Source organism: Artemia sp. Qi Xiang Cuo, chromosome 1, assembly GCF_049724085.1.
Source record: "Artemia sp. Qi Xiang Cuo chromosome 1, ASM4972408v1, whole genome shotgun sequence".
NCBI classification, from domain to species: domain Eukaryota; kingdom Metazoa; phylum Arthropoda; class Branchiopoda; order Anostraca; family Artemiidae; genus Artemia; species Artemia sp. Qi Xiang Cuo.
This window is the reverse complement of record NC_142794.1, coordinates 68,146,971-68,169,565: the sequence shown is the minus strand read 5'-3', so window position 1 is coordinate 68,169,565 and position 22,595 is coordinate 68,146,971. Positions and strand designations below refer to the sequence as shown.

The 22,595-nt window shown below is 35.4% G+C and overlaps 1 protein-coding gene across 1 annotated transcript in view; it reads right to left on the bottom strand.

Moving 5' to 3' along the window:
- The window catches only part of Usp16-45 (ubiquitin specific protease 16/45), an 81,182-nt gene that overhangs the window by 54,534 nt on the left and 4,053 nt on the right, over positions 1 to 22,595 (bottom strand). The window contains exons 2-3 of the mRNA XM_089086354.1: positions 6,087 to 6,268; positions 3,866 to 3,984 (exon numbers count right to left, since the gene is read on the bottom strand). Coding sequence (XP_088942480.1) covers positions 3,866 to 3,984; positions 6,087 to 6,268 — 301 coding nt within the window. The remainder of the gene's footprint in view (positions 1 to 3,865; positions 3,985 to 6,086; positions 6,269 to 22,595) is intronic.

Here is a 22,595-nt window from a genome sequence, read left to right as displayed (position 1 = left end):
GAATAATACTGGACAATCCGGCACGCCCTTCATAGAAATGTCCCTTCCCTGAAGTAAACATCCTCCATGGAAAGATCCTCCTCCGACCCCCCCCCCCCACCAGAAAAAAATCCCTCCTGTAAACGTCTGTATACTTCCCAATAATCAAGTTCGAAACTTTCAGCCCTTCCCCTGGGAACTGTGGGGGATTAAGTCATCCTCAAAGACATATTTATTAGATTTTCGACTATGCTGAACAAAATGGCTATCTCATAATTTTGATTGGGTGACTTCAGGAAAAAAATGAGCGTGGGAGGGGGCCAAGTTGCCCTCAAATTTTTTGGTAACTTAGAAAGGGCACTAGAACTTTTAATTTCCGTTAGAATGAGCCCTCTCACGATATTCTATCTTGAAACTTCTATCGTAGGGTTCTCTGATACGCTGAAACTGATGGCGTGATTTTCATTAAAGTTCTGTGACAATTAGGGTTTCTTTCCCCCTTTTTTCGAATATTAAGGCAAATTTTTTCAGCCACGTAACTTTTGATGGGTATGACTAAAACTTGATGAAACTTATATTTTTGAAATCAGCATAAAAATCTGATTCTTTTGATGTTTTATTGGTACTAAAACTCCGTTTTTTAGAGTTTCGGTTACTATTGAGCCGGGTCATTCCTTACTTACAGTTCGTTCCCACGAACTGTTTGATACACTAAGCGCCATAGGAAGATCTAAGGTCTAATATTGTGAAAATCTGCTTTGGAATCGATTTAAAAGCCACAATAAGTCCACGATATGTATGCTGATAACCAAGAATTGTACTTTTATTTTCTATTCTATGTTACATCAGTATTTCAAAAGGTTAAAACGGCTCTTCTGCAAAGTGGCCAGCAACAGACAATCAAAAATTTGAAAATAGCAGTTCTTTTCAGGGGGAGGTAATTATTAGGGAAAGAGTGAATAGAAATAACACAAAATCAAAATAAGTGAAAAATTTAGTAAATAGCGGGAAAATCTTTGAAACATTGACATTGGGAAGGGAGCTGTAGGATATTAGAAGGTCCTATAACGCCAAAATTAACAAATATTATCCCCTTTAATTTATCAAATGAAAGCAAAGAGCGGCATTAAAACTTGAAACGAACACAAATCATTCCATAGTTGATGAGGGCTGACACCCACACTCTTTACGCTAAAGTGTTACTAGTTCTTTGATGAAACCATTTTAGGATGCAGCATATTTAGCCATTTGGTACCTGTAAGTGTTTTATTTATTAATAATCTTTCGAAAGTTTCCAAACAGGGAACGTTATTATTTGAAGCGAACTCAAATGAACAAGGCCCAACCTTTTCAAAGCAGCTTGACATAGAAAAAAATTGTTCTGTTCTATTAAAAACATTCATGTGTTTCATAATTGCGCAAATGTTTTCATTTTACAAAGTAAACACAATAAACAACAGTATGGTAGCCTACAGCACAGAGGAGAAACATAACATCTGACAGTTATATAACAAAGGCTTATTATGAAAGGGGGAAGTGGAGCAGGTGGGAAAAAAATTGAAAATGTGGACAGTGTTTCGTATTACTCCAACTCGACTCATCAGTTTCCATTTAGCAAATACAAAGTAATCTTTGACACAGCACTCTTTCACAATAGATCGCCTTATTTCAAAAGAATAGAACGTCGTGCATCTTCATTTCTTAGTGAAGAGGAATCGGTAAAAATTTAAATCTAGGAGTGGCGTCCGAAAGCAGGGGCTGATGACCCGCACGAGAGGAGGGAGGCTAGGCAAGAAACTCTTGTGTACACTATAATCTAACTATAATTTATACATTTATAATCTAACCACGTTGTTAGACAGATTTTTTAGTAGACATTGTTGAAAAATTCAGAAACTTACAGGCATAACGAATAGGTTTTGCCAAATTTGACGAACAGAATTGAATTTTTATACAAATAAAAAGCAGGTCTATACAAATAAAGTTTATAACATTTTTATTTTGAAGGGAGCACGGCTGCCGAAACAAACTTCCTATCTCTCCCACGCTAAAAATTTTTAGTTTGCTTTTGCTAAGTACTTGAGAGATCTTGTCGGTCTTTGTATTTGTTTGTAAAAGAAAAAGAGATGAATATTTGTTAGGGAAAAAAATGAAGCCGACAGATATTTTCTCTGAAATTTGAAATAAATTTCAAAGCCAGTTTCATGCATGCCTTTTAAACTGCTATATTTGATATTTTCGTAAATAGCATAAAAAATAAAGCAAAGAATGTTCTTAGATTTTTATTTTATTACATGTGCTTAATAAACACAGTCCCTTAGAATACTTTGCATGTCTGCTCTCCAAATGGGAAAACAAGCAGCAAAGAGCCAAATAGGTGTCAAATTCAAGGCCGTATCCTGGGGGGTTAGGGGTTTGGAATCTCCCCACCAAAAAGTTTATCCAAGTCGTAAAAACATAACAAAAATGAATATAATCAATGCGTTTTTTGAAGTTTTTTTGTACCCCCCCCCCAGAATTAAAAATCCTGGATACTACCCTAGTTAAATTATACTACATTTTAATGAATAAACAAACATATGGGTGTTTTTACTTTGCTCTGGGTAAAAGTGATTTGGCCTATAGCAAGTAGGTTCAAAGAAAGTGTTAATGCGTTCGAGCATTCCAAGATTATCCAATGTGGAGCCAAATTTCCAATGGACAAAACTAATTTTAGGCTTTTAATTTTAGGCATTGGCTAGTGCCTTTTTTTAATAGTTGAAAGTGATTGGAGGCAACTAATGCCCCTCTCACGCCCACCTTTTCCCCAACCACTTCCAATCAAAATTTTGAGATAGCCATTTTGTTCAACGTAGTTGAAAGTTCGGGAAATTAGGTCTATGAGGATAACAACCCCATCACAGCCCTCAGAGCAAGGGTTGTAATTTATGCCCCGGGGGCATATAAAGTGTTTTATAGAAAGTGTTGTCGTAGAAAATAAAGAAGGGCTCATTCGATCGGAAATTCAAAGGGCTAGTGCCATTTTTAATAGTCAAAAATGATTGGAAGGCATGACATTTTTATAGTAAAGAGCGATGTGGGTACAATGCATTTTTTTTTTCTTTTTTTTAGACCAGGGCATTTCGTATCGAAGGAGTTGTCGTAGAAACTTTGGTAAGGGCTCATACGATTGAAAATAGAAAGGGCTAGTGCCCTTTTTAATAGTTGAAAGTGATTGGAGGGCAACTCATCACCCTCCCATACCCACCCTCCCATTTGCCCATTATGTTTAAAAACTGAATGTGGCCTTAAGATTAAATCAAAATGTACTGTGTTAATGCTAATTCCTAATAAGGCATCTCAGCAGTATCCTGAAAAAATACAAATGAATGTGCATTGTCAGTTTAATATGCATATACGTATATATATATATTTATATATATATATATATATATATATATATATATATATATATATATATATATATATATATATATATATATATATATATATATATATATATATACCGGATACATATATTATGTACTTGCAGCACTAAGCCACATGAGGCATAGGCAGCTGTGCACACCCCTCCTTCATTCCAAATCATTCAAAGGATCCATCTTTACCCCCTCTCAAGAAGCTCTAATTTCCTTTAAATCCTTTTTTACAACCTCCTCCCAGCCCATTTGTTGACGATCTGCTTTCCGTTTGGCCCTAGATGGCTGGCTGAACAGGAGGATTTTTGGACATCTGTCATCTTTCATCCACGAAACATGTTCTAGCTGTCTCAACGGTTCTGTCATTATAGCCCTAGAAAGTGGGATAGAAGCACAATGTGTTTTTTAATAAGCCCTGTTGTCCCTATCAGACCACTGACATTATAGACGACAAAATCAATTCTCACCTTGGCTGCTTATAATGCTGATAGGCATGCTGCTCATGTGATTTTCCGCATCCTTGATACCCACAGTTCATACACATCCAAACTGATTTCTCAATGATTTTTTCCACAGAAGCAATATCCTGCAAGAAATGTTGGCAACCTTGGCATATAAATAGCACAATAAAAAGGTTGAAAATACGCACTTAAGAGGTAAAACCGAAATCTCGTTATTTGCAAACAAGGGCTACCCTCCTGAGTTTTTTTTCCAGTTTTGATTTCGTGAAAACCTGATATTACCTTGTCGTGTAGTTGCGAATTATGAAAATCAGTTAAGATGAAACGGTCTTTTTCGAAATTCTGGTTTAATCTTTTTTTTTTTTTTTTTAATCTTTAAATCTGAAAGTCGCAAGCTGAAGCTCAAGTCCCAGAAGACAAAATTGAAAGAAAAAAAACGAATTCAGAATAATGCAAAGAAGAAATGGACAAAAATGGGGCTTTTAAGGCCAAACGAAACGACAACCATTTTTAATCCTTTCTTTTTGATATTACGGCACGTCAATGTGGTTTAAGAAATTATCGCAATCAGAGTAATTTCTTACTTTGTAAAAATTGCGCACATAATGCCTGAGAAACCATTTTCTTATATATTCATTGAATCTAGGGAATGGGAGCCCTCGTCTCATCCAAAAAAGAAAACACGGTATTTTTTTCACATTACATTTTAAACGATAATATCAAACCAAGATATTAAACCACAGTATTAAAAAAATAGCACTATTAAAATAACAAATAATAAAAGATGATGATAATACTAAAAAAATTCAAATGACCCTAAAATAAAGTAAAAATAAAATTTTAAGCAAGCATATATAACATAGAATCTACACTTCACATTTTCCGGAATTGATTTCGAGGACAGGGAAAGAAAAATATAAAATAAAAAAAAAAAACATATGGAACATTTAAGAGTATACAAAGAAAACCTTAAAAATATCAGCATTTCTAGGAGGCATCAAGAGTAGTTGGAGAAGCTACAATAACTGTTCATCCACAAGTTTGTTTTAATGAGAAATACTGTCTTCATTATACAGGTTTATGAAGAGGCTTAATAAGCTCGTAATTTTTAATCCCCACAAAAAAGGGTTGAGGAAAGAAGTTAATGAAAGCATAAACAACGCTTGAAAAAATTCAACAGTCGAAAAATCGATTGAGAAATGCATATTTAAAAAGCCTGAGTTAACGCTATCTGAACTTAACAGTAAATCTCCTTTATCACCTGTAATTCTCCACTATCTTTGGCAATTTTTGCTTTTGAGGTTTTCTAAGATTATTCTTTAGCAACGAAGAAAAAGTTGCTTCATTGCACTACAATAAAGTCTAAACGTTCATTTTGTATTATATACCAGAACTTTTTTACAGTTTGAAAAAAATAATTCGTTGAAGCATAATAGATATGTTTCTATATAAACTAGTTATACTATGTGGTGCGCATGCTGCTTCACAGTATAGTGACCCCAGATTTCACGTTGTTCAATAAAAAAACAAAAGATATCTTAACGTAGATGAATCCGCCTCTGTTATGGATCAACGATAGACATTCGTTTCTTCAGCCAAGAAATTGTGTTGCAAACAAATATTTTTTTTTTAATGTAGTAAAAAAGTTATCTTTTAGATAGGGAATCAAAGGGGTAAGTTTTTTTAGAACTTTTTGAGAGAGAATTCAGAGAATTTACCCAAAGTACCAGCAAAAACTACCATTACGACATTTTGCTTAAGAAACAACATATTATTAGGACTTCAAAATTTAAAAATTATTCTGCATAAACAGTTGGAATAGTTTGAACAGTTCGCATTTGCATAAACATTTTGCATAACTCAGAAATATGTTTTCCCATTTTGAGCCTTACATGGCTTAACTCATCATTGTAGCTAATTTCACATTCTTTCACATTCTCACATTCTTAACTCATCATTGTAGCTAATTTCACATTCTTCTTTAATTCTGGACATACCATGAACGATAACATGGCATATGCGGAAATAAAAAAAAGAGGGGGGGGGGGAGAATTTAAATTCCTAGAGCTTTCACACTCAGAGTATAAAAATTGTTCATCAAAGCCAATATCAAGCATTTTGGAGAAGGTTGAATGAACTTAAATCTCTAGCAAGTCTTTCAACAAATCTAGTCTTAAAATACAACCACACAGGGTTATATAAAATGCAATTAAAACTAGAAACAGACCTTATCAGCTTCATCACAATCTTTCTGATCTATATTCTCTTTTTGCAATTCTTCCTCATCATCGGGTGGAACTGAATCTACACTTTTACACCCGGAGCAAACTCCAAAAACAGGCCCTTGCTTTAAATTTTTCCGAAGAGTGACGCGATCCACACCAATTCTTAAATGCGGACATTCTTGAGCTAAAATTTAAGACCAAAGAATAGTCATTGAATGCTAATGAATATAATCGTAACCTTGGAAAATACTGCTAAAAATGAAAAAAAAACATGAAAAGATTAAACAAAAGAAACAACTTGCAGAAACCAAAATTCGATAAGCAATTTTAAAAAATATTAGATACTACGTGAAGTAGCATTTTAAACTTTGACAGCTTCTTTTCTGATTATCTTTGGAAATCCCTGGATAAATGAGCCTTTATGTTCTTGGATTCTTTGAGTCTGCATTTACAGGAAAACACAAGTTGCCTTGCAGAGCTGCGGCGGATAATTTGTGGAGGTGGGAGGTAGTAAGGGAGTTATAACCCTAGAAATCATTTGGGCACTTTCCACCAGTTAAAAGTTTCAACTTTAGAATAGAAAGATTGGTTCTTAGAAAGAATCAATTCTTCTTTACTTTGATTAAGAAAGACTGATTTTTAACAAACCAACCTCTTTACAACTATTGAGAGAAAAAAACTTCACAGAATTTTTCACATTTTCAAAATATGCATAGCATTTATAACTTACAATAAAAAGTAATTGAAAGACTCCTAAACTTCAGCATCATTCACGAAATACTTCAACACACGTTCTAATTTTCCTTTTGGATGAGTAAACTACACTCAACCAATTAAGAGAAACCTTATTTTCACTTGCTCACGTGGGATTGTTGTCTACTGTAAAATGTGAAAGTTCTACACGTTGATAAGCATTCTCTTGTATTATATATATATATATATATATATATATATATATATATATATATATATATATATATATATATATATATATATATATACACACACACACATATATATATATATATATATATATATATATATACACACATATATATATATATATATATATATATATATATATATATATATATATATATATATATATATATATATATATATATATATATATATATATATATATATATATATATATATATATATATATATATATATATATATATATATATATATATATATAGATATATATATATATATATATATATATATATATATATATATATATATATATATATATATATATATATATATATATATATATATATATATATATATATATATATATATATATATATATATATATATATATATATATATATATATATATATATATATATATATATATATATATATATATATATATATATATATATATATATATATATATATATATATATATATATATATATATATATATATATATATATATATATATATATATATATATATATATATATATATATATATATATATATATATATATATATATATATATATATATATATATATATATATATATATATATATATATATATATATATATATATATATATATATATATATATATATATATATATATATATATATATATATATATATATATATATATATATATATATATATATATATATATATATATATATATATATATATATATATATTCTTTTGTGGTGAATGTCCGAAAAGGTATTTCGGACATTCATCGGTAAATGTCGACATTAACCAGATTTCGGACATTCACGGTAACATATAAATATATATATTATATATATGTTATCGTCCGAAGTCTGCTCCCATGCATTCATGGCGCATGCAGGGCTGACTTCACGTGACTCTTGATATCCGTCGAGCCACCGGAGAACTAATTGCACCTAGGGACGGTTGGGCTAGCAACCCTCCTCCTGAAATTACTTGCTCCGAAGGGACCTGAATATACAGCCTCGGATGGCCAACCTACTATCCCTATTGGACCCATGCCTGCCCAAGGACGCACCCCTTTGAACATCGTTGACCAAGGTAGCATTAATGTCGCCACCTGGAGTGTCCTGACGGTGAACCAGCCTGGTTCTAAGCTTGTTTTAGCAAAAGAACTAAGAAGATACAAAGTGACGATCGCAGGAATAACAGAAACGCACCTTACCGGAAGCGGCGAAGAAGATATTGCAGAAAGACGGACACTGCTTTGGTCTGGTGGACCCCAAAGAAGAGGGGGAGTTGGACTTGTTCTCAACAATTTCGCTCGGAAAGCCTTATTGTCATTTACGCTTATCTCACCACGTCTATTGAGAGTGTGAATCGACGGCATGCACGTAACGTTAACTATTCTTCTCTACTATGACACCACAAACGAGGCCCAAGATAAAGATAAGAAAGACTTTTATGCGGTACTCTCCGAGCTCTCATCCGTAGCTCCACACGACTACCTCCTAGTCCTAGGAGGTTTTAACGCTATTGAAGCTAACAGCTCTAGTCTATATGAAGCTGCTGTTGGACATGGGACAGTTGAAGTTCTGAATGATAATAGTGAGCGGCTGCTCAGTTGCTGCATCACCAATGCTCTAGCAGTCACAAATACCTGGTTTGTGAGAAAAGACATTGCAAAGTACACATGGTACAGCAATGATGGCGGGACCAAAAAGATGTCTGACTACATCATTGTTCGACGAAGCTGGCTTTCGTCTGTCCAGAACTGCCGCTCATACAAAGGTGCCGAGCTTGGCAGTGCCAACTATCGTCTCGTCTGTGCAAGGATGAAACTCCGGCTGAGGGTCAATAAGAGCAACTTCTTATCCACCAAGAAGTTAGATACCTCTTGACTGAAGCAAGATCCCTCGGTTTGTAAGCGGTATATGGTTGAAGTCTCTAACCGCTTCGAGGCTCTCCAGCTGTGTTCAGATAGCGAGTCAGTTGTGGGCTCGAAGCCGCGAAAGAAAAAAGAGTGGATTAGCAACCAGACGTTTGAAATAATTGAGCAGACGCGGCGAGCGATATTACGAGGAGATATGACACTCTACAGACAGCTCAACAAACTACACAGCTCCTTGCTCCACAGGGACAAGAAAGACTTTATTGCGGGTAAAGCCGCTGAGCTTGAGCAAGCTGCCCAAAAGAAAGACATAGGTGCAACTTTCAAGATCCTACGCGAGCTGACTGGCTAACTTGTCATGACGTCGACAAGCCTGAAAGCAGTGAATGGAGAAACTATATACGATCATTCTCAATTTGTTGGTCTCTGGGAGAAACACTTTAATAAGCTGCTAAACTCAGATCCGCCCGACGGCGTTGACCCAGGACTTGTTGCTGCAGCTGCAGAAGGTACCCCTGCCCCTGACGGCACCGAATTTTCTCCTGAGGAGATTAAATTGGGAGTGAGGAAACTTAAAAACAATAAAGCAGCTGGCTCCTGTGGCATCGCTTCAGAGATACTTACTACGGGAGGCCCTGCAATGATACTTTGGCTGCAGATAGTGTTCAGCGTAATCAGGCGCACTGAAGCTATACCGTCAGACTGGAAGAAAGGAATCATCATACCTGAGTTTAAGCGCATGGGCAGCAAGACGGATTGCAGCAGCTACCGTGGTATCACACTACTCTTTGTTCCTGGAAAGCTGTTTGCAATGCTCCTGTTTAAACGTTCAATAAGTTCCTTACATGCTTTGCGCTGCCCCCAACAAGCCGGATTCATGCCAGGAAGATCAACAACTGAACAGATTCATACGGTCAGACAGATTGTTGAGAAGACACTGGAATTCAAAAAGAAAGCTTACATACCTTTCATTGACTTTCGTTCTGCCTTTGACAATGTTGAGAGGCAGTCTATTTGGCTAATCCTGAAAGCTGCGGGCCTACCAACCAAGATGTTCAGCCTCTTTATAGAACTATACAGCAGCACAGAAAGCACCGTCTTTGTTAATGGGAAGCTTCATCTCCCTTCCCCATCAAAAATGGTGTACGGCAAGGATGCGCTGCTGCACCTGAGCTGTTTAACTGTGTCATCGACCACATTTTGAATGAGACACATCATAAGTTATGCCGGGAGGACTTTGTTTTATGTTGACTTTGCCGACAATGTAGCCGTCCTTAGCAAAAATCTCGACCAACTTAAGTCTGTACTGGAGACGCTCTCTTCCACTACCTCCACAGTTGGGCTGCAAATCAACTGGAAGAAAACGAATAGCATGCCCATAAAAAAGACCGCATCAGTATCACCCTTAACTGTTGTGATCAATGGCCAAGCTGTTGACGTGGTAAGGCAGTTCACCTATCTTGGATCAATTATATCATCAAATGGCACACTTGACACCAAAATATCAGCCAAATCAGCCAAGACAAACTCTGTATTTGGATGGCTCCTGAGAGCAGTCTTGCACAAACCGCAAATTAGTCGCCTTACAAAAGCCCGTATCTACAATGCCACAGTCTCAAGCATCATGCTGTACTCTTCTGAGACATAGCCAATACCCAGACACAGCTATACCCCTGCGTCAAATTGAAGGCTTCAAATGGTATGATAAGATCCACAATACTGAGATCCTGGGGACCTTCAAGTTGGTGAATCTCTCCACCCAAGTAGAGGCTCGTTCTCTAAGATGGTACGGCCACTTACTCCACCTCCCGCCAACTACCCCTGCAAGGATCATATCGGACTTCAATCCATCGATTGTCTGGAAACGTTCTCGACGGAGACTGCGCAACAGATGGGCTGATGTTATAAATCAACGCCTCTTCAACCGCAACATCGGCCCAAATGAGGCCCCATCCCTAGCCCTGGACAGGGATGCTTGGAGAAGACTGAGAGTACTGTCAACCAGATTCCTGTACACTGGCTACCCTGCTGAGCAAGAGCAATAAGTCAAAAAAGTCTATTTATTCATATATATATATATATATATATATATATATATATATATATATATATATATATATATATATATATATATATATATATATATATATATATATATATATATATATATATATATATATATATATATATATATATATATATATATATATATATATATATATATATATATATATATATATATTACCGTGAATGTCCAAAATCTGGTTAATGTCAGCATTTACTGGTGAATGTCCAAAAAAATTTTTTCTCTGCTTGGATTCAATTAGCTTTGCGAGGCAGCTTTTTCAGTCTAATGCATGCTATGATGATAAAAGTTAAAGTTAGGTTGGATTATGTTAGTTTATGTTAGGTTAGATAAGGCTAAATTTGCTTATATATATCCTAACCAAAATTGGGTTAAAAACCTAACCTAACCAAACCTAATATAATGTGCCCTGTCATCATCAAACCTTGAATTAAACCGAAAAAGTTCACTGACAACGCTGAATAAATCTAAGGAGAAAAAAGGTATTTTGGACATTCACCAATTTTGGAAGTTCACGGTAACATATATGAATGACTTTTGTAGTTTTAGCACTCATTTTTTTACCTTATTGCAATCTTTCCTTCCTTCCACTCTTTCTGCCTATTTGCAGCTAAAATCCCTCTTTTTAGCACTATTTTACGAAATGATGACAGAGAAAGTTCTAGGGACATAAAAAACGTACAAAAGATACAACTGCTAGCTAGTATGACCTCTGTTATATCTGCCTGTGCCTTCCCCCAATGCCTTATTCGTCTTTCCAGCATTTCCAACTACTTAAGAAGAAGTAGACCAAATCAAAGCCGAATTAACAAGTGGAATGGTCAACAAATAAAGTTTTAAACAACATCAACCTTATAAGAAAATCAAAATATGTTTTCTTGTGAATTATTATCGCTTCTATTCAGCAGTTGTACCAAACCAATCCTGCTCAACTCATCCTCACGGCTATACTGTGGTGTTTCTCCTCCCCATAGTATAGTGCAGACGGTTTGATATCATTCTATTTCCCCTTCTTGCGTTAGTTTTTTTTGTGTTTAAAGCTTTTTCCAATAGGCAATGTTTAGAAGTCCTCCCCAAAAAAAAGTCCCGCCAGATCCCAAATAAAATTCCAGTGAAAGTGTCATAGTGAAAGATACCCATCTTGGCTGGTCAAGCACACTATCTCAAAGTTCAAATGATAGCTCCAATTCGGAGAATAGGACAATGATAAGTGTAGGGGCTAATGTAACCATAAATGATGATAATGGGTCTCAAGAGGTCCTCTCCAGAAGTTCTAAAAAAGGAAAAAAATCTCCCCAATTAAAAGCATTTCCCCTCTCCCTGCCCAAGATCCTCCCTCCAAAAACTTAGGAATTTACCTTAAAATTACTCCTACTACCCCCTTTGAAATAAAAATGATCACTGCAATAAGAGTTGCAATTTTTAAATTGCTAAAATCAATGTTCTCTCTTAACATTAACCGTGATGGATCTCTCCTAATAGCTGTAGAAGATCAGAAATCAGCAGATACAATAATTAACCTAAAATCCCTTCTGAATACCCCAATTATTGCATCTAATTGGAACCCAAAACAATCACCAACAAAAATAGTAGTTTATAATGTTCCCCCTGAGATATCCACTCAGGAGTTAAAAGAAGGCCTCTCAGATAGGGCTGGAAACACAATCCCAGTTGAGGATGTTACCCAACTTGGCAAACCTAACTCTAATGGCCTAAAAACTAGTAGATCCTTCTTATTCACACTGAAGGAAAAAAGTAATATCCCAGAGAAATTATTCCTATTTGGGCAAATCAAACCACACAAGGAATACAAACCTAAGCCTATCCAGTGTCAGAAGTGTCACAAACTGGGACACACGACAAACAAATGCAATGAAATTATCCAAGAGTGTAGTAATTGTAAAGCTTTCCATCCTAAAGAGCTGACAACTTGCAACAACACTCAGCCTACATGCATCAATTGCAAAGGCCCACATGAACCTACAAATAAATCATTATGCCCTGCATACAAGAAAAGAGCTCTCACACTCCAAATATCAACAGAGAAGGCCATCCCATACCCCTTTGCAGCAATGGATGCAAATGCTGCCCAACAATACCAAATAAAGCCTGTCATGAAACCAACCAAAACCCCCAAGTCAAACACCCCCAATGCATCAAGCACCCCATATAAAACACCATCTTCTAAGCCACCTAGCTCAAATCCCTATCAGAAGGAATCACCAAGCCAACAAGCTTCCTTGTCCGGTGAGATGAGGTCAGCCTGGCCCCCCCTCCCAAGAAGAAATAAACCAGAAACACTACCAGGAATCAATCCCCTAACTGACAAACAGGATGCACAACCAAAAATGCAATCCCCAAATATATGCTTATTCATTCTAAACTGTAATGCAGTTCAGGCCATGTACATACATCAACTACAGAAAACAAAAATCATTGCAGAATTGGCAAAAATCTACATCCCAGATGATATGCTCATTCAAGCAAAAAAAGATCTTGCTTTACTTTTAACAAAGTTGAACATTGATACACAGTCATATGTAAAATAAATCAACAAAACATCACATATCAATACTCCAGTGGAACGTAAGATCACTCACACAAAATAAGCTAAATGAACTAATATCTTTTATGAATTATAATTCCATAAATATTGCTTGCCTCCAGGAAACTCATTTAACCCAAAATCAACAAATTAAATCTCTGGGATACACTATCCTGAGAAAGGATAGATCTTCAGAGAGAAAAGGAGGTGGGGTAGCTTTATTAGTTAAAAATAATATAAAATTTTGTGGCATCAATTTTCCAGATCTTGCAAATGATGTTGATGTAATTGGTATCAGTGTTTGGCTGAATAATTTAAAAACCTACATAATAAGCTTTTATAACCCTAATGGCCAAACTACAGATGCCAAGGATTTCTTTAATTACATAAATAATTCTAATATGTTAAAAAATATCATTATTTGTGGAGATTTCAATGCCCACAGCCTTTTGTGGGGGAATAAACCAGCAAATAAAGCTGGTAAATTCATTGAGCATATGCCTTCAAAGAATAATGAATTAGCTGTTGCTACCCCTCCAAACCTGAACACATATTTCAACCATATTTCATTAAATTTTTTGAACAAAATTTACATAAATAAAATTGATAGTCTATGTACTGACCCCTTTGCTATAGTTTGCTCCCTAAATGAACCTGTTGAAACTTTATCTCATACCTCCAAATATATCAACACTAAAGCAAATTGGTCTATGTTCCAAACTAAGCTAAATGATGAAATTACAAGTTTCACCCAAAGTTCATGCATTTCTAACACAACAGTTGACACGCATGCTGAAGCCTTGACATCTTTACTAATAAATACATCTAATCATGCTATCCCCAAGACAACACCTAAGAAAACATTCCCTAAACAAATTCCTAAAGCATGGTGGACAAATGAGTGCCTAAATAACTGGAGGATAAAAAAGGCAGCTAGGACAGAATTCATAAAAAAACCATCTCCTACTACATATTTAAAAAAATTACAATCAGAATCTATTCTAAAAAGGACTATAATAAATGCTAAATATAATTACTAGAATAATTTTGCAAATAATCTCTCCAGAGAAACACATCAGCCAATTATACATAAAGTCATAAGCCACATCTGTGGGAAAAAGACTTCCCCCAACCCACTCCTGTATGAGCTAACACATAATAATACCCACTATGACAATGATAACGAAAAAGCTAACATATTTGAAGCTCTTTGCGTTAATAAGCGAATATAAATAAGTTAAAGCACACTGTCCCCAAGTCCTATGAGTCCAACTTTTAAACCATGGCTTGAAACCGAGTGTGTAACCATTCCATTTTAAATCTAGAACTTGAATAATACTATAAAAATTAGTACAATCAAAACTATTGGCATCACTAACCATACAAACTCTACATGGAGAAAATATCTCACCGCTTCATACAAACAAGAACTGCTAATTTGTTATAATCACGCTTGGGCATCTTCTATGTTCCCCAATATATGGAAATGTTCGTCCCTCCTACCAATCCTAAAGAAAAATAAACCAAAAGATAACCGAGTCTTATAGGCTCATAATGATTACTCCTGTGATTGGGAAAATAATGGAGAAAATGATCTATCACAGACTCCTGTGGTTTGTTGAAAAAAATAATATGATCCCACACACTCAAACTGGATTCAGGAAACACCACTCCTCAACAGATGCTTTCATCTTGCTAACAAATGCAATAAATGAATCTTCCTTCATAGAAGTGCGAAGTTTCATCGTTTGTGTTGGTTCAGCCTCTTCACCCCAAAACATTCAGACAACATTCAGACAAAACATTCAGACAAACACTCTCAACATTCAGATTTACCCATTGCACCCATCAAGTCAAAAATAATCCAATTTCATCGACAGCAACCCATGTTAATTACAAACTAGACTTTAAATAAAATAACTATTCTATAAGACAATCAAATAAATTATTTGAGTTTCCTGCTTAACCAAAAACTTAATTTCCACCTCCACATTTCGAACACAATAAAAAAAATGCTATAGATAAACAAATATACTAAACAAACTTCTTTCCACACACTGGGAAAGAAAGGAGAAAACCTTACTCCAGTTTTATAAATTACATTTAAGACCCCATATTGACTATGGGCTCATCGTCTATGGTGCATGTGCAAAGACCCAGATGCAAAAAATAGAAACAACACAAAACGATATAATACGTCTCATATTTGGTCTTAGGAAACCCACAAGCACCAAGTTTCTGCTTATGGAGAGTGGATTAACAACAATAAGGGAGAGACATAGCTTTCTCTTGATAAAACATCTTACAAAAATCGAATCAAATAGCTCACACACATTACATAATTGGTTAAGAAATCCAGCCATGTATAGAGGCATTGCAGATGAGTATGCCAATATTCAGAAGAAGTTCCCTGTACCAGCAAAGTCTATTGCTCTTACTTTCCCCCAATCCCCTCCATGGAATAGGTCAATTTCCCATAATAAATACTGATTTCTCAAAGTGGAATAAAGATCTAACCCCCATTGCTTTTGTCGAGAAAAAATTTTCAGAACTTAATACAATTACCAATAATAATCACTTCCAAATATTTGTTGATGGGTCAAAAATGAATGAGAAGGTTGCAAGTGGTGTTTTCCTTCCTCACCTGAAAATTGCAATGGGAGAGAGATTATTTAATAATTTATCCATAATGTCTGCTGAATTAAATGCCATAATCATGGCATTAGAACACTTTAAGCAAAACCAACCTTTGATTGCAAATTCGAATAATATTATCATATATTCGGACTCTCTATCAAGCCTTGAGTTGATGGCCTCAGCTCCTCAATATAAGTTGGACATTGACACTTATCATTGTCTCATTATTATTGATAATCTTGCTTCAAGTGGCATAAAAACTTATATTCAGTACATTCCTAGCCACTCTGGCATAAGTGGTAATCATCAGGTTGATGAAATAGCAAAAATTGCTATAAATATTTACCCGCCAAGTGGGAGACCAACCCCAATTAGAGAAATTTACCGATGGAGGCTATCAGATATTAATTTTAATAAGATTAACCCTATCCTTTCCCCCTTTCCCAATAAGTATATTTCTAAAATTTATCATAGAATTTGTTCTGGAACAAATGGACTAAATTTCCTTGCATTCTCATATAAGCTTTCTAATTCAAGTGGTTCAATTCCCCTGTCCCCTCTTTGCAGGCATTGTAATATGATTAATGAAACAATTGACCATTGCCTATTTGAATGTAATATGCTGACATCTGCACAACATACCTTGCTTTGCAAACTATTAAAATGCTTCAAACACCCCAAAATATGACTCTCAGCCAAGAGCCTAGACAACTAGGCCTGGAGACAGTGCACAAAAATTAATATCTATCGTTTTAAAATCGAACTGCTTGAGTCAAAATATCTACTGAAAGATATGAGAGAATATCTTAAAAATAAGAGACAACCAAGACAGTAGCTCTGTAGCCCACAGAGTGAAGCAAAAAGAAGAGGGCTAAATAGTACCAACTGAATAGCCCGCCTGCAGTGAATTAGAAGAAGAAGTGGAAACAGGGAAATTAGAAGTTCAAAATTAATAAAAGAAGTCAAAAGCTGTTTGACACAACCATTCTTCTTCAAAATAGAAAAGCGAGTATGTACTAATGTAGTGAGGTGATGGAGAAGCAACAACTAAAACCTTTAAGCTATAAAAAGAACGAGAATTATTATCTGACTCATTACTTAGAGGTTCGTTTAAGTAGGGAGCGCACCTGACTTTATTTTTAAATGCATTTGAAAAATTTAAAGGCAATATGTTTAGTGATCGCAGGCCAACTTAAAATTATTTCTAAAGGAGGTAAGAGCAGTGTTGCCAATTCCAATGGAATTAACGATAATACTCAGGATCACTTAAAAGTAATACCACAGTATAAAAAGTACTACCTCCCAAAAAATTTGCTGTTTCTCTTTGGCTTATCATATCAGCCAGAGTTATTTTTTTCTTTCTCTATAGCAACTCTAGCTAATTCTCCTCAACTGACTTCTGATTATGATATGACAGAAAAGAAAAATTTACTTGGGATGCAACCACAAGCAGCAACGTCTGATCTCTGGATGTTCACTTTCAATGGTCCATGATTGCCTAGTGTGGTAATACCATGTTTGGACTATCCATTTTCTAGAAAAATGGGACAGAAAACTGGAAGCAGTAAAAGCAGTTGAGACGTGTAAGTTTTTTTTTCCAAAATACATAGGTTCATGTTTATTGGTTACCAAAGCCTTATTCTTAACAATTTACCATTATTCTATCGAGAACACTAAAAAGCTATTTTTATTTTATGCATAACAAAGCCATTTTATAAATTGCTAACTATTGATTTTCACTTACCCTTACCAGTCACTTCTGGTCTGACATACACCCCCCCCCCCAAAAAAAAATGCCTGGAAATGGAGTTAAATCCCAAAATATAGATGGATACACAAAAAAAAACCTTTCAGTTCTCGGGGGGGGGGGTGAGATTGGCTGTTTTAATTTTTTCACTGAATATGCAAAAAGGATTTTTCAATAAAGTATTCTTCAAAAACATTTTCTTTCAAAATCTAAGGAGTCAAAGAATGAAGGTGGATAGCCCATTCTCCAATTTACATCATTAATACCTGGATATTACCTTTTTCATAACCAAACATTAACTCATTTTGATGGTTTCCTCCATTTTTGTAGTATGTGTGTTTCTCACTAACAGCTGTTCATAATGCCAAATAAAACACGACGAACTTTTGCCAAAGACCTTAGATTATATCCAAGCATTAAGTTACAGGGGATGTAAATGGTTATAGTAGAAGAGATTTAAAAATCTGACACAACGCAAATGTTGAGGGCAAAATTTCTTGAATATACTGCAGCAATAATTTTCCTAAACCTATCTGGCTAAATAATGTTCAAATTGGACTGGGTCTAGGTTTCCCCCTGGAAAATTCTCCTCTGCAGAAAATTTCCCCTTGATAATTCTGGAAGTTCATTAGAAGCAAAATTGAAAGCTCTACTCACCTGTTTAAGTCAGAGGCAATACTACAGCGTTGCCATAAAAGAGCCATAATCCCATATGGGTACAATGTATTAATATTTTTTTTTTTTCACAGAGGCACTTTATATGGAAGTGGTGGTTGTGTAAACTTTGGAGGGGACTCGTTTTATTGCAAACTAAAAGTTTTAGTGCCCTTTTCGAAAGCTAGAAGCACTTGGAGCTCCAAACCGTTTTTGTCTCAAACGCATCTGATCAGAATTTCGAGACAGCCATTTTGTTCAAAATAGTCCAAAGGTCTATTAAGTCCAAGGTCACGTAAGCTATGCAAGTTGCCCATTGTTAAGATGTAAGGTTTTTATGGGAACGGTGGTCAAATAAACTTTGGAGGGGGCTCATTCGATTGGAAATCAAAAGTTCGAGTGCCCTTTGGAAGATTTAACCTGTTTTCAACAATTGTTACCAAATGGGTTGTTATTGACTACAGTGTTTTAAACAAATTTCTTATTCCAGTTCAACAGCCCTTGTGTTTCAGCAATCGTTTTTAAAGGATTATGACAAAAAGTCCAACTTTAGCATGAAGAGTAGGGTTTTGAGGAAGGGGTAGCCCCCTTCATATACAGAGTAATTTCTGTTTGTTTTAAGCTTTAATGTTGCTCCTTACTTTCAGTTAAAAAAAAGTTGTTTTTAAATTCATTTTCTGACTTTTACAAATTATGCCTAGACTTACCAGATGGACCAAGACGGGTATTATTGTTCATGTGGATGGAAGTTCTGCATGACTTGGTCTTCTATGACACTGAAGCATGGGCACCCATAAGGGGGGCAGGGGGGCGCTCCCTGGCTAAATGATGCGGCATTACATTTTTATACTTTTGCTCAGATATTTCTATTATACAGCATTGGAAGTGCCAATTAGATCAAGTAAGCCCCCTCCCCCTCCTAAAATTCAGCTTATGGGCACCCATGAGCTAAAGCCATCACAATCTCTACAATAGTGTTCTCTGATGTTGAAATAAATTGTATATGCATGTTAAAATACATTTAAACATTTTGTATAGGAAAACAGGGTAATTACCATTTAGAATTAGTGAAAACAAAACTCCTGGTAGTACTTGTCACTCTCCCATACCCCAAGGATTTCCTGGAAAGGCCCATGATGGCCTGCCTCGCCGTTTCCCCCTCTGTGCCGGCTGGCATGTGAAAGCAATATTTATACTACATAGAAAAATATTGTAGCAATGAGAGTGATAGTAATACCCCCCCCCCCCCCATATCAATAATAAAGGTCTAGACCAAAAATATTCCCGGGAATCAAAAGGGATAAGACATCAATCTCTACCTCTCCTACCACCACTTCAAATAATGAGGCAAATCAGTTTAGTTAAATGAAGCTTTAAAATAAATACAAGAAAAGTTTTTGTATAATAAAAGAGAGGCATCTCCCTGTAGCACCCTTATCCAGGCTTAATCTAAATGAAGGGAGATGATAATAACTCCTATCCCCCCTTAGACTCTTTCCTATATTTATGTGGAGGCATATGGAGAACTAGACAATTTGGGCATTAAAATGTGCACTTTTAGGCATTTGCAATCCCTTCCAGCCTACACAATGACCCACAGCCCTCCTTTATAGTGCCTGAAACACAAATATACGTTACCAAACATAATTTCATAAATCCACTAAGTTAAATCTATTAAGATAAAAGTCCACATTAACAATTTGTCTTGAAGTCCGATATGATCCTTGCAGGGGTAGTTGGTTGGAGGCAGAGTAAGTGGCTGTACCATCTTAGAGAACGAGCTTCTACATGGGAGGAGAGGTTCATTTATGATCTATAGGGTAATCTTGTCTAAGAAGAACTCAGTGTCTGGTTAGGGCCCATTTGGAATGAGAATTTACTAATACCAAGACTTAGCTTTGCCCTTTCAGCTATATAATATAATACATTGGTACCTAAATTGCCTAGCCCAAATTGTACTTTTTGGTATGCATTTTGCCATACATCACTCTTTTGACTCAACTTAATACTTTTAAATTGAAGCAACATTGACAAAATCAAGAAACAAAAAATGTATGGAAAATATAATAATTTGGGTTATATATTTGCACATTAGTGGGGGGGATTGATTAAAGTAAAGTGCCTTATGGAATGATTAGGTAACTACAATTTATATCCATATTATGAAGCCCTTAGAATTGTTTTCTAACATGTTTCCTTCTCAACAGGCCTAATTGCACACTGCAATCAAATCATGCTATTATTAACGCAATCAGAATATACAACATGGGGGTGGGGTATGCATAAGTAGGGTAAAAGACCTCTTTTTGGGAAAAACACTTTTCTTTGACATTCCAAGAAAATAGAGATGGATTTTTGGACTACCCCTATTTTACACAATGCAAGTTTAGACCAAATCCCCACTCACTGGAGCCAGCCCAGTGGGAGTAATTTGTCATCATAAATTCAAAATGTGGTCTCTGTTTTGACAAGCAATATTTGATATTTGTGATTTATAGAATAAATATCAAGCAATAAAAGTTACATTTTTAGAATCAGAAGACAATCAGCTTTTTGTTAATATATGAAAAATAAAACTGAAACACTGAAAGGATTTATGCATCAAAATAAGATAATTAGTATTTCCAAAAAGAGGTCCTTTTAGAGCTGTGCTTTCAGGCACCAGGTTCCAACATGGGTTAATACCCAGCTCTGCACCAGTCCCTTTCAGAAGTTTGGGTACTACATGAGTCTCCTATCAACTGTTTTCAGCCATTGTGTTTTCTATCTTGTTTAAACCTGGCTTTCTTAAATCTGGAACCTGCTTAAATACCAAGTTCAAACACAGGGTTCACAGTAATTGGTGCAAGAGCTTAAAAATGAACTACAAACCCAAGTTCATAGTTGATGAATTTTGTTCATTAGGATCTCTTGTTCATTTTTTTTAGGCCTTTATCATTGTGCTGAAAACTATCCATTAATATAATCTTTCACAATAAATCCAATTTATGCATCTCTATAAGAAACAGTTGAAATGCAACAATAGAAACAGCTAATAAAATTAGAATCATAGGTAGCACAATCACACCCCCTAAGTAAAGAACAATGTATTATTATTTTTTTCTTTAGACCAGGACACTTCATATCAAAGGAGTTGTTGTAGAAACTTCGAAAAGGACCCATCTCATAGGGAAATGGATTATGCCTTTTTTAATAGCCGAAAGTGATTGGATGGAAACTAACACCCCTTCTACACCCACCATTTCCCCAAACATGTACAATCGAAACTCTGAGATAGCCATTTGGTTCAAAATAGTTGATTTCCAGATAGAAATTATGTTTTTGAGGAGTACACTCTCCCACAGCCCTCAGGGCAAGGGTTATAAGTTATGCCCTGGGGGTATATAATGTTATTATAGAAAGTATTGTTGTAGAATCTTCAAAAAGGGCTCATTTGATTGGAAATTCAAAGGGCTTGTGCCCTTTTTAATAGTCAAAAGTGATTGGAGGGCCCCTAGCCCCCCCCCCCACGCCCATCATTCCCCCAAACACATCCGAGCAAAATTTTGAGATAGCCATTTTGTTCAGCATAATTGATTTCCAGATAGAAAATCTGGAAACTAGTACCCCTCTCACACCCACCATCTCCCCAAACATGTCCAATCAAAATTTTGAGATAGCCATTTTGTTTGATGTAGTTAAAAAGTCCCGAAATTATGTTTTTGAGGATAACAAGAGCCCTCAACAGCCCAAGTGCAAATTATGTTCTGGCCTTGGGAAGGCATAGCAGTTTTGAGCCCTACTCAAGTTAATTTCTGCTTGTTTTGAGTTTGTCTTGGTTATTTATTGTAATTTCTGTTTGTTTTGGGTTTCATTTATTTATCAATGCTGATTTGTGGTAGTTTCACATTTGGTTTTTATTATTTTTGCCCATTTTTGGTTTAATGGAGTTCTTTACTTTTCTTTGAAAAACTTATTTTGTAGAAAGTTTTTTTTAATAAATTATTGGTAAATATCTAGGTGGCACAACAAGGTG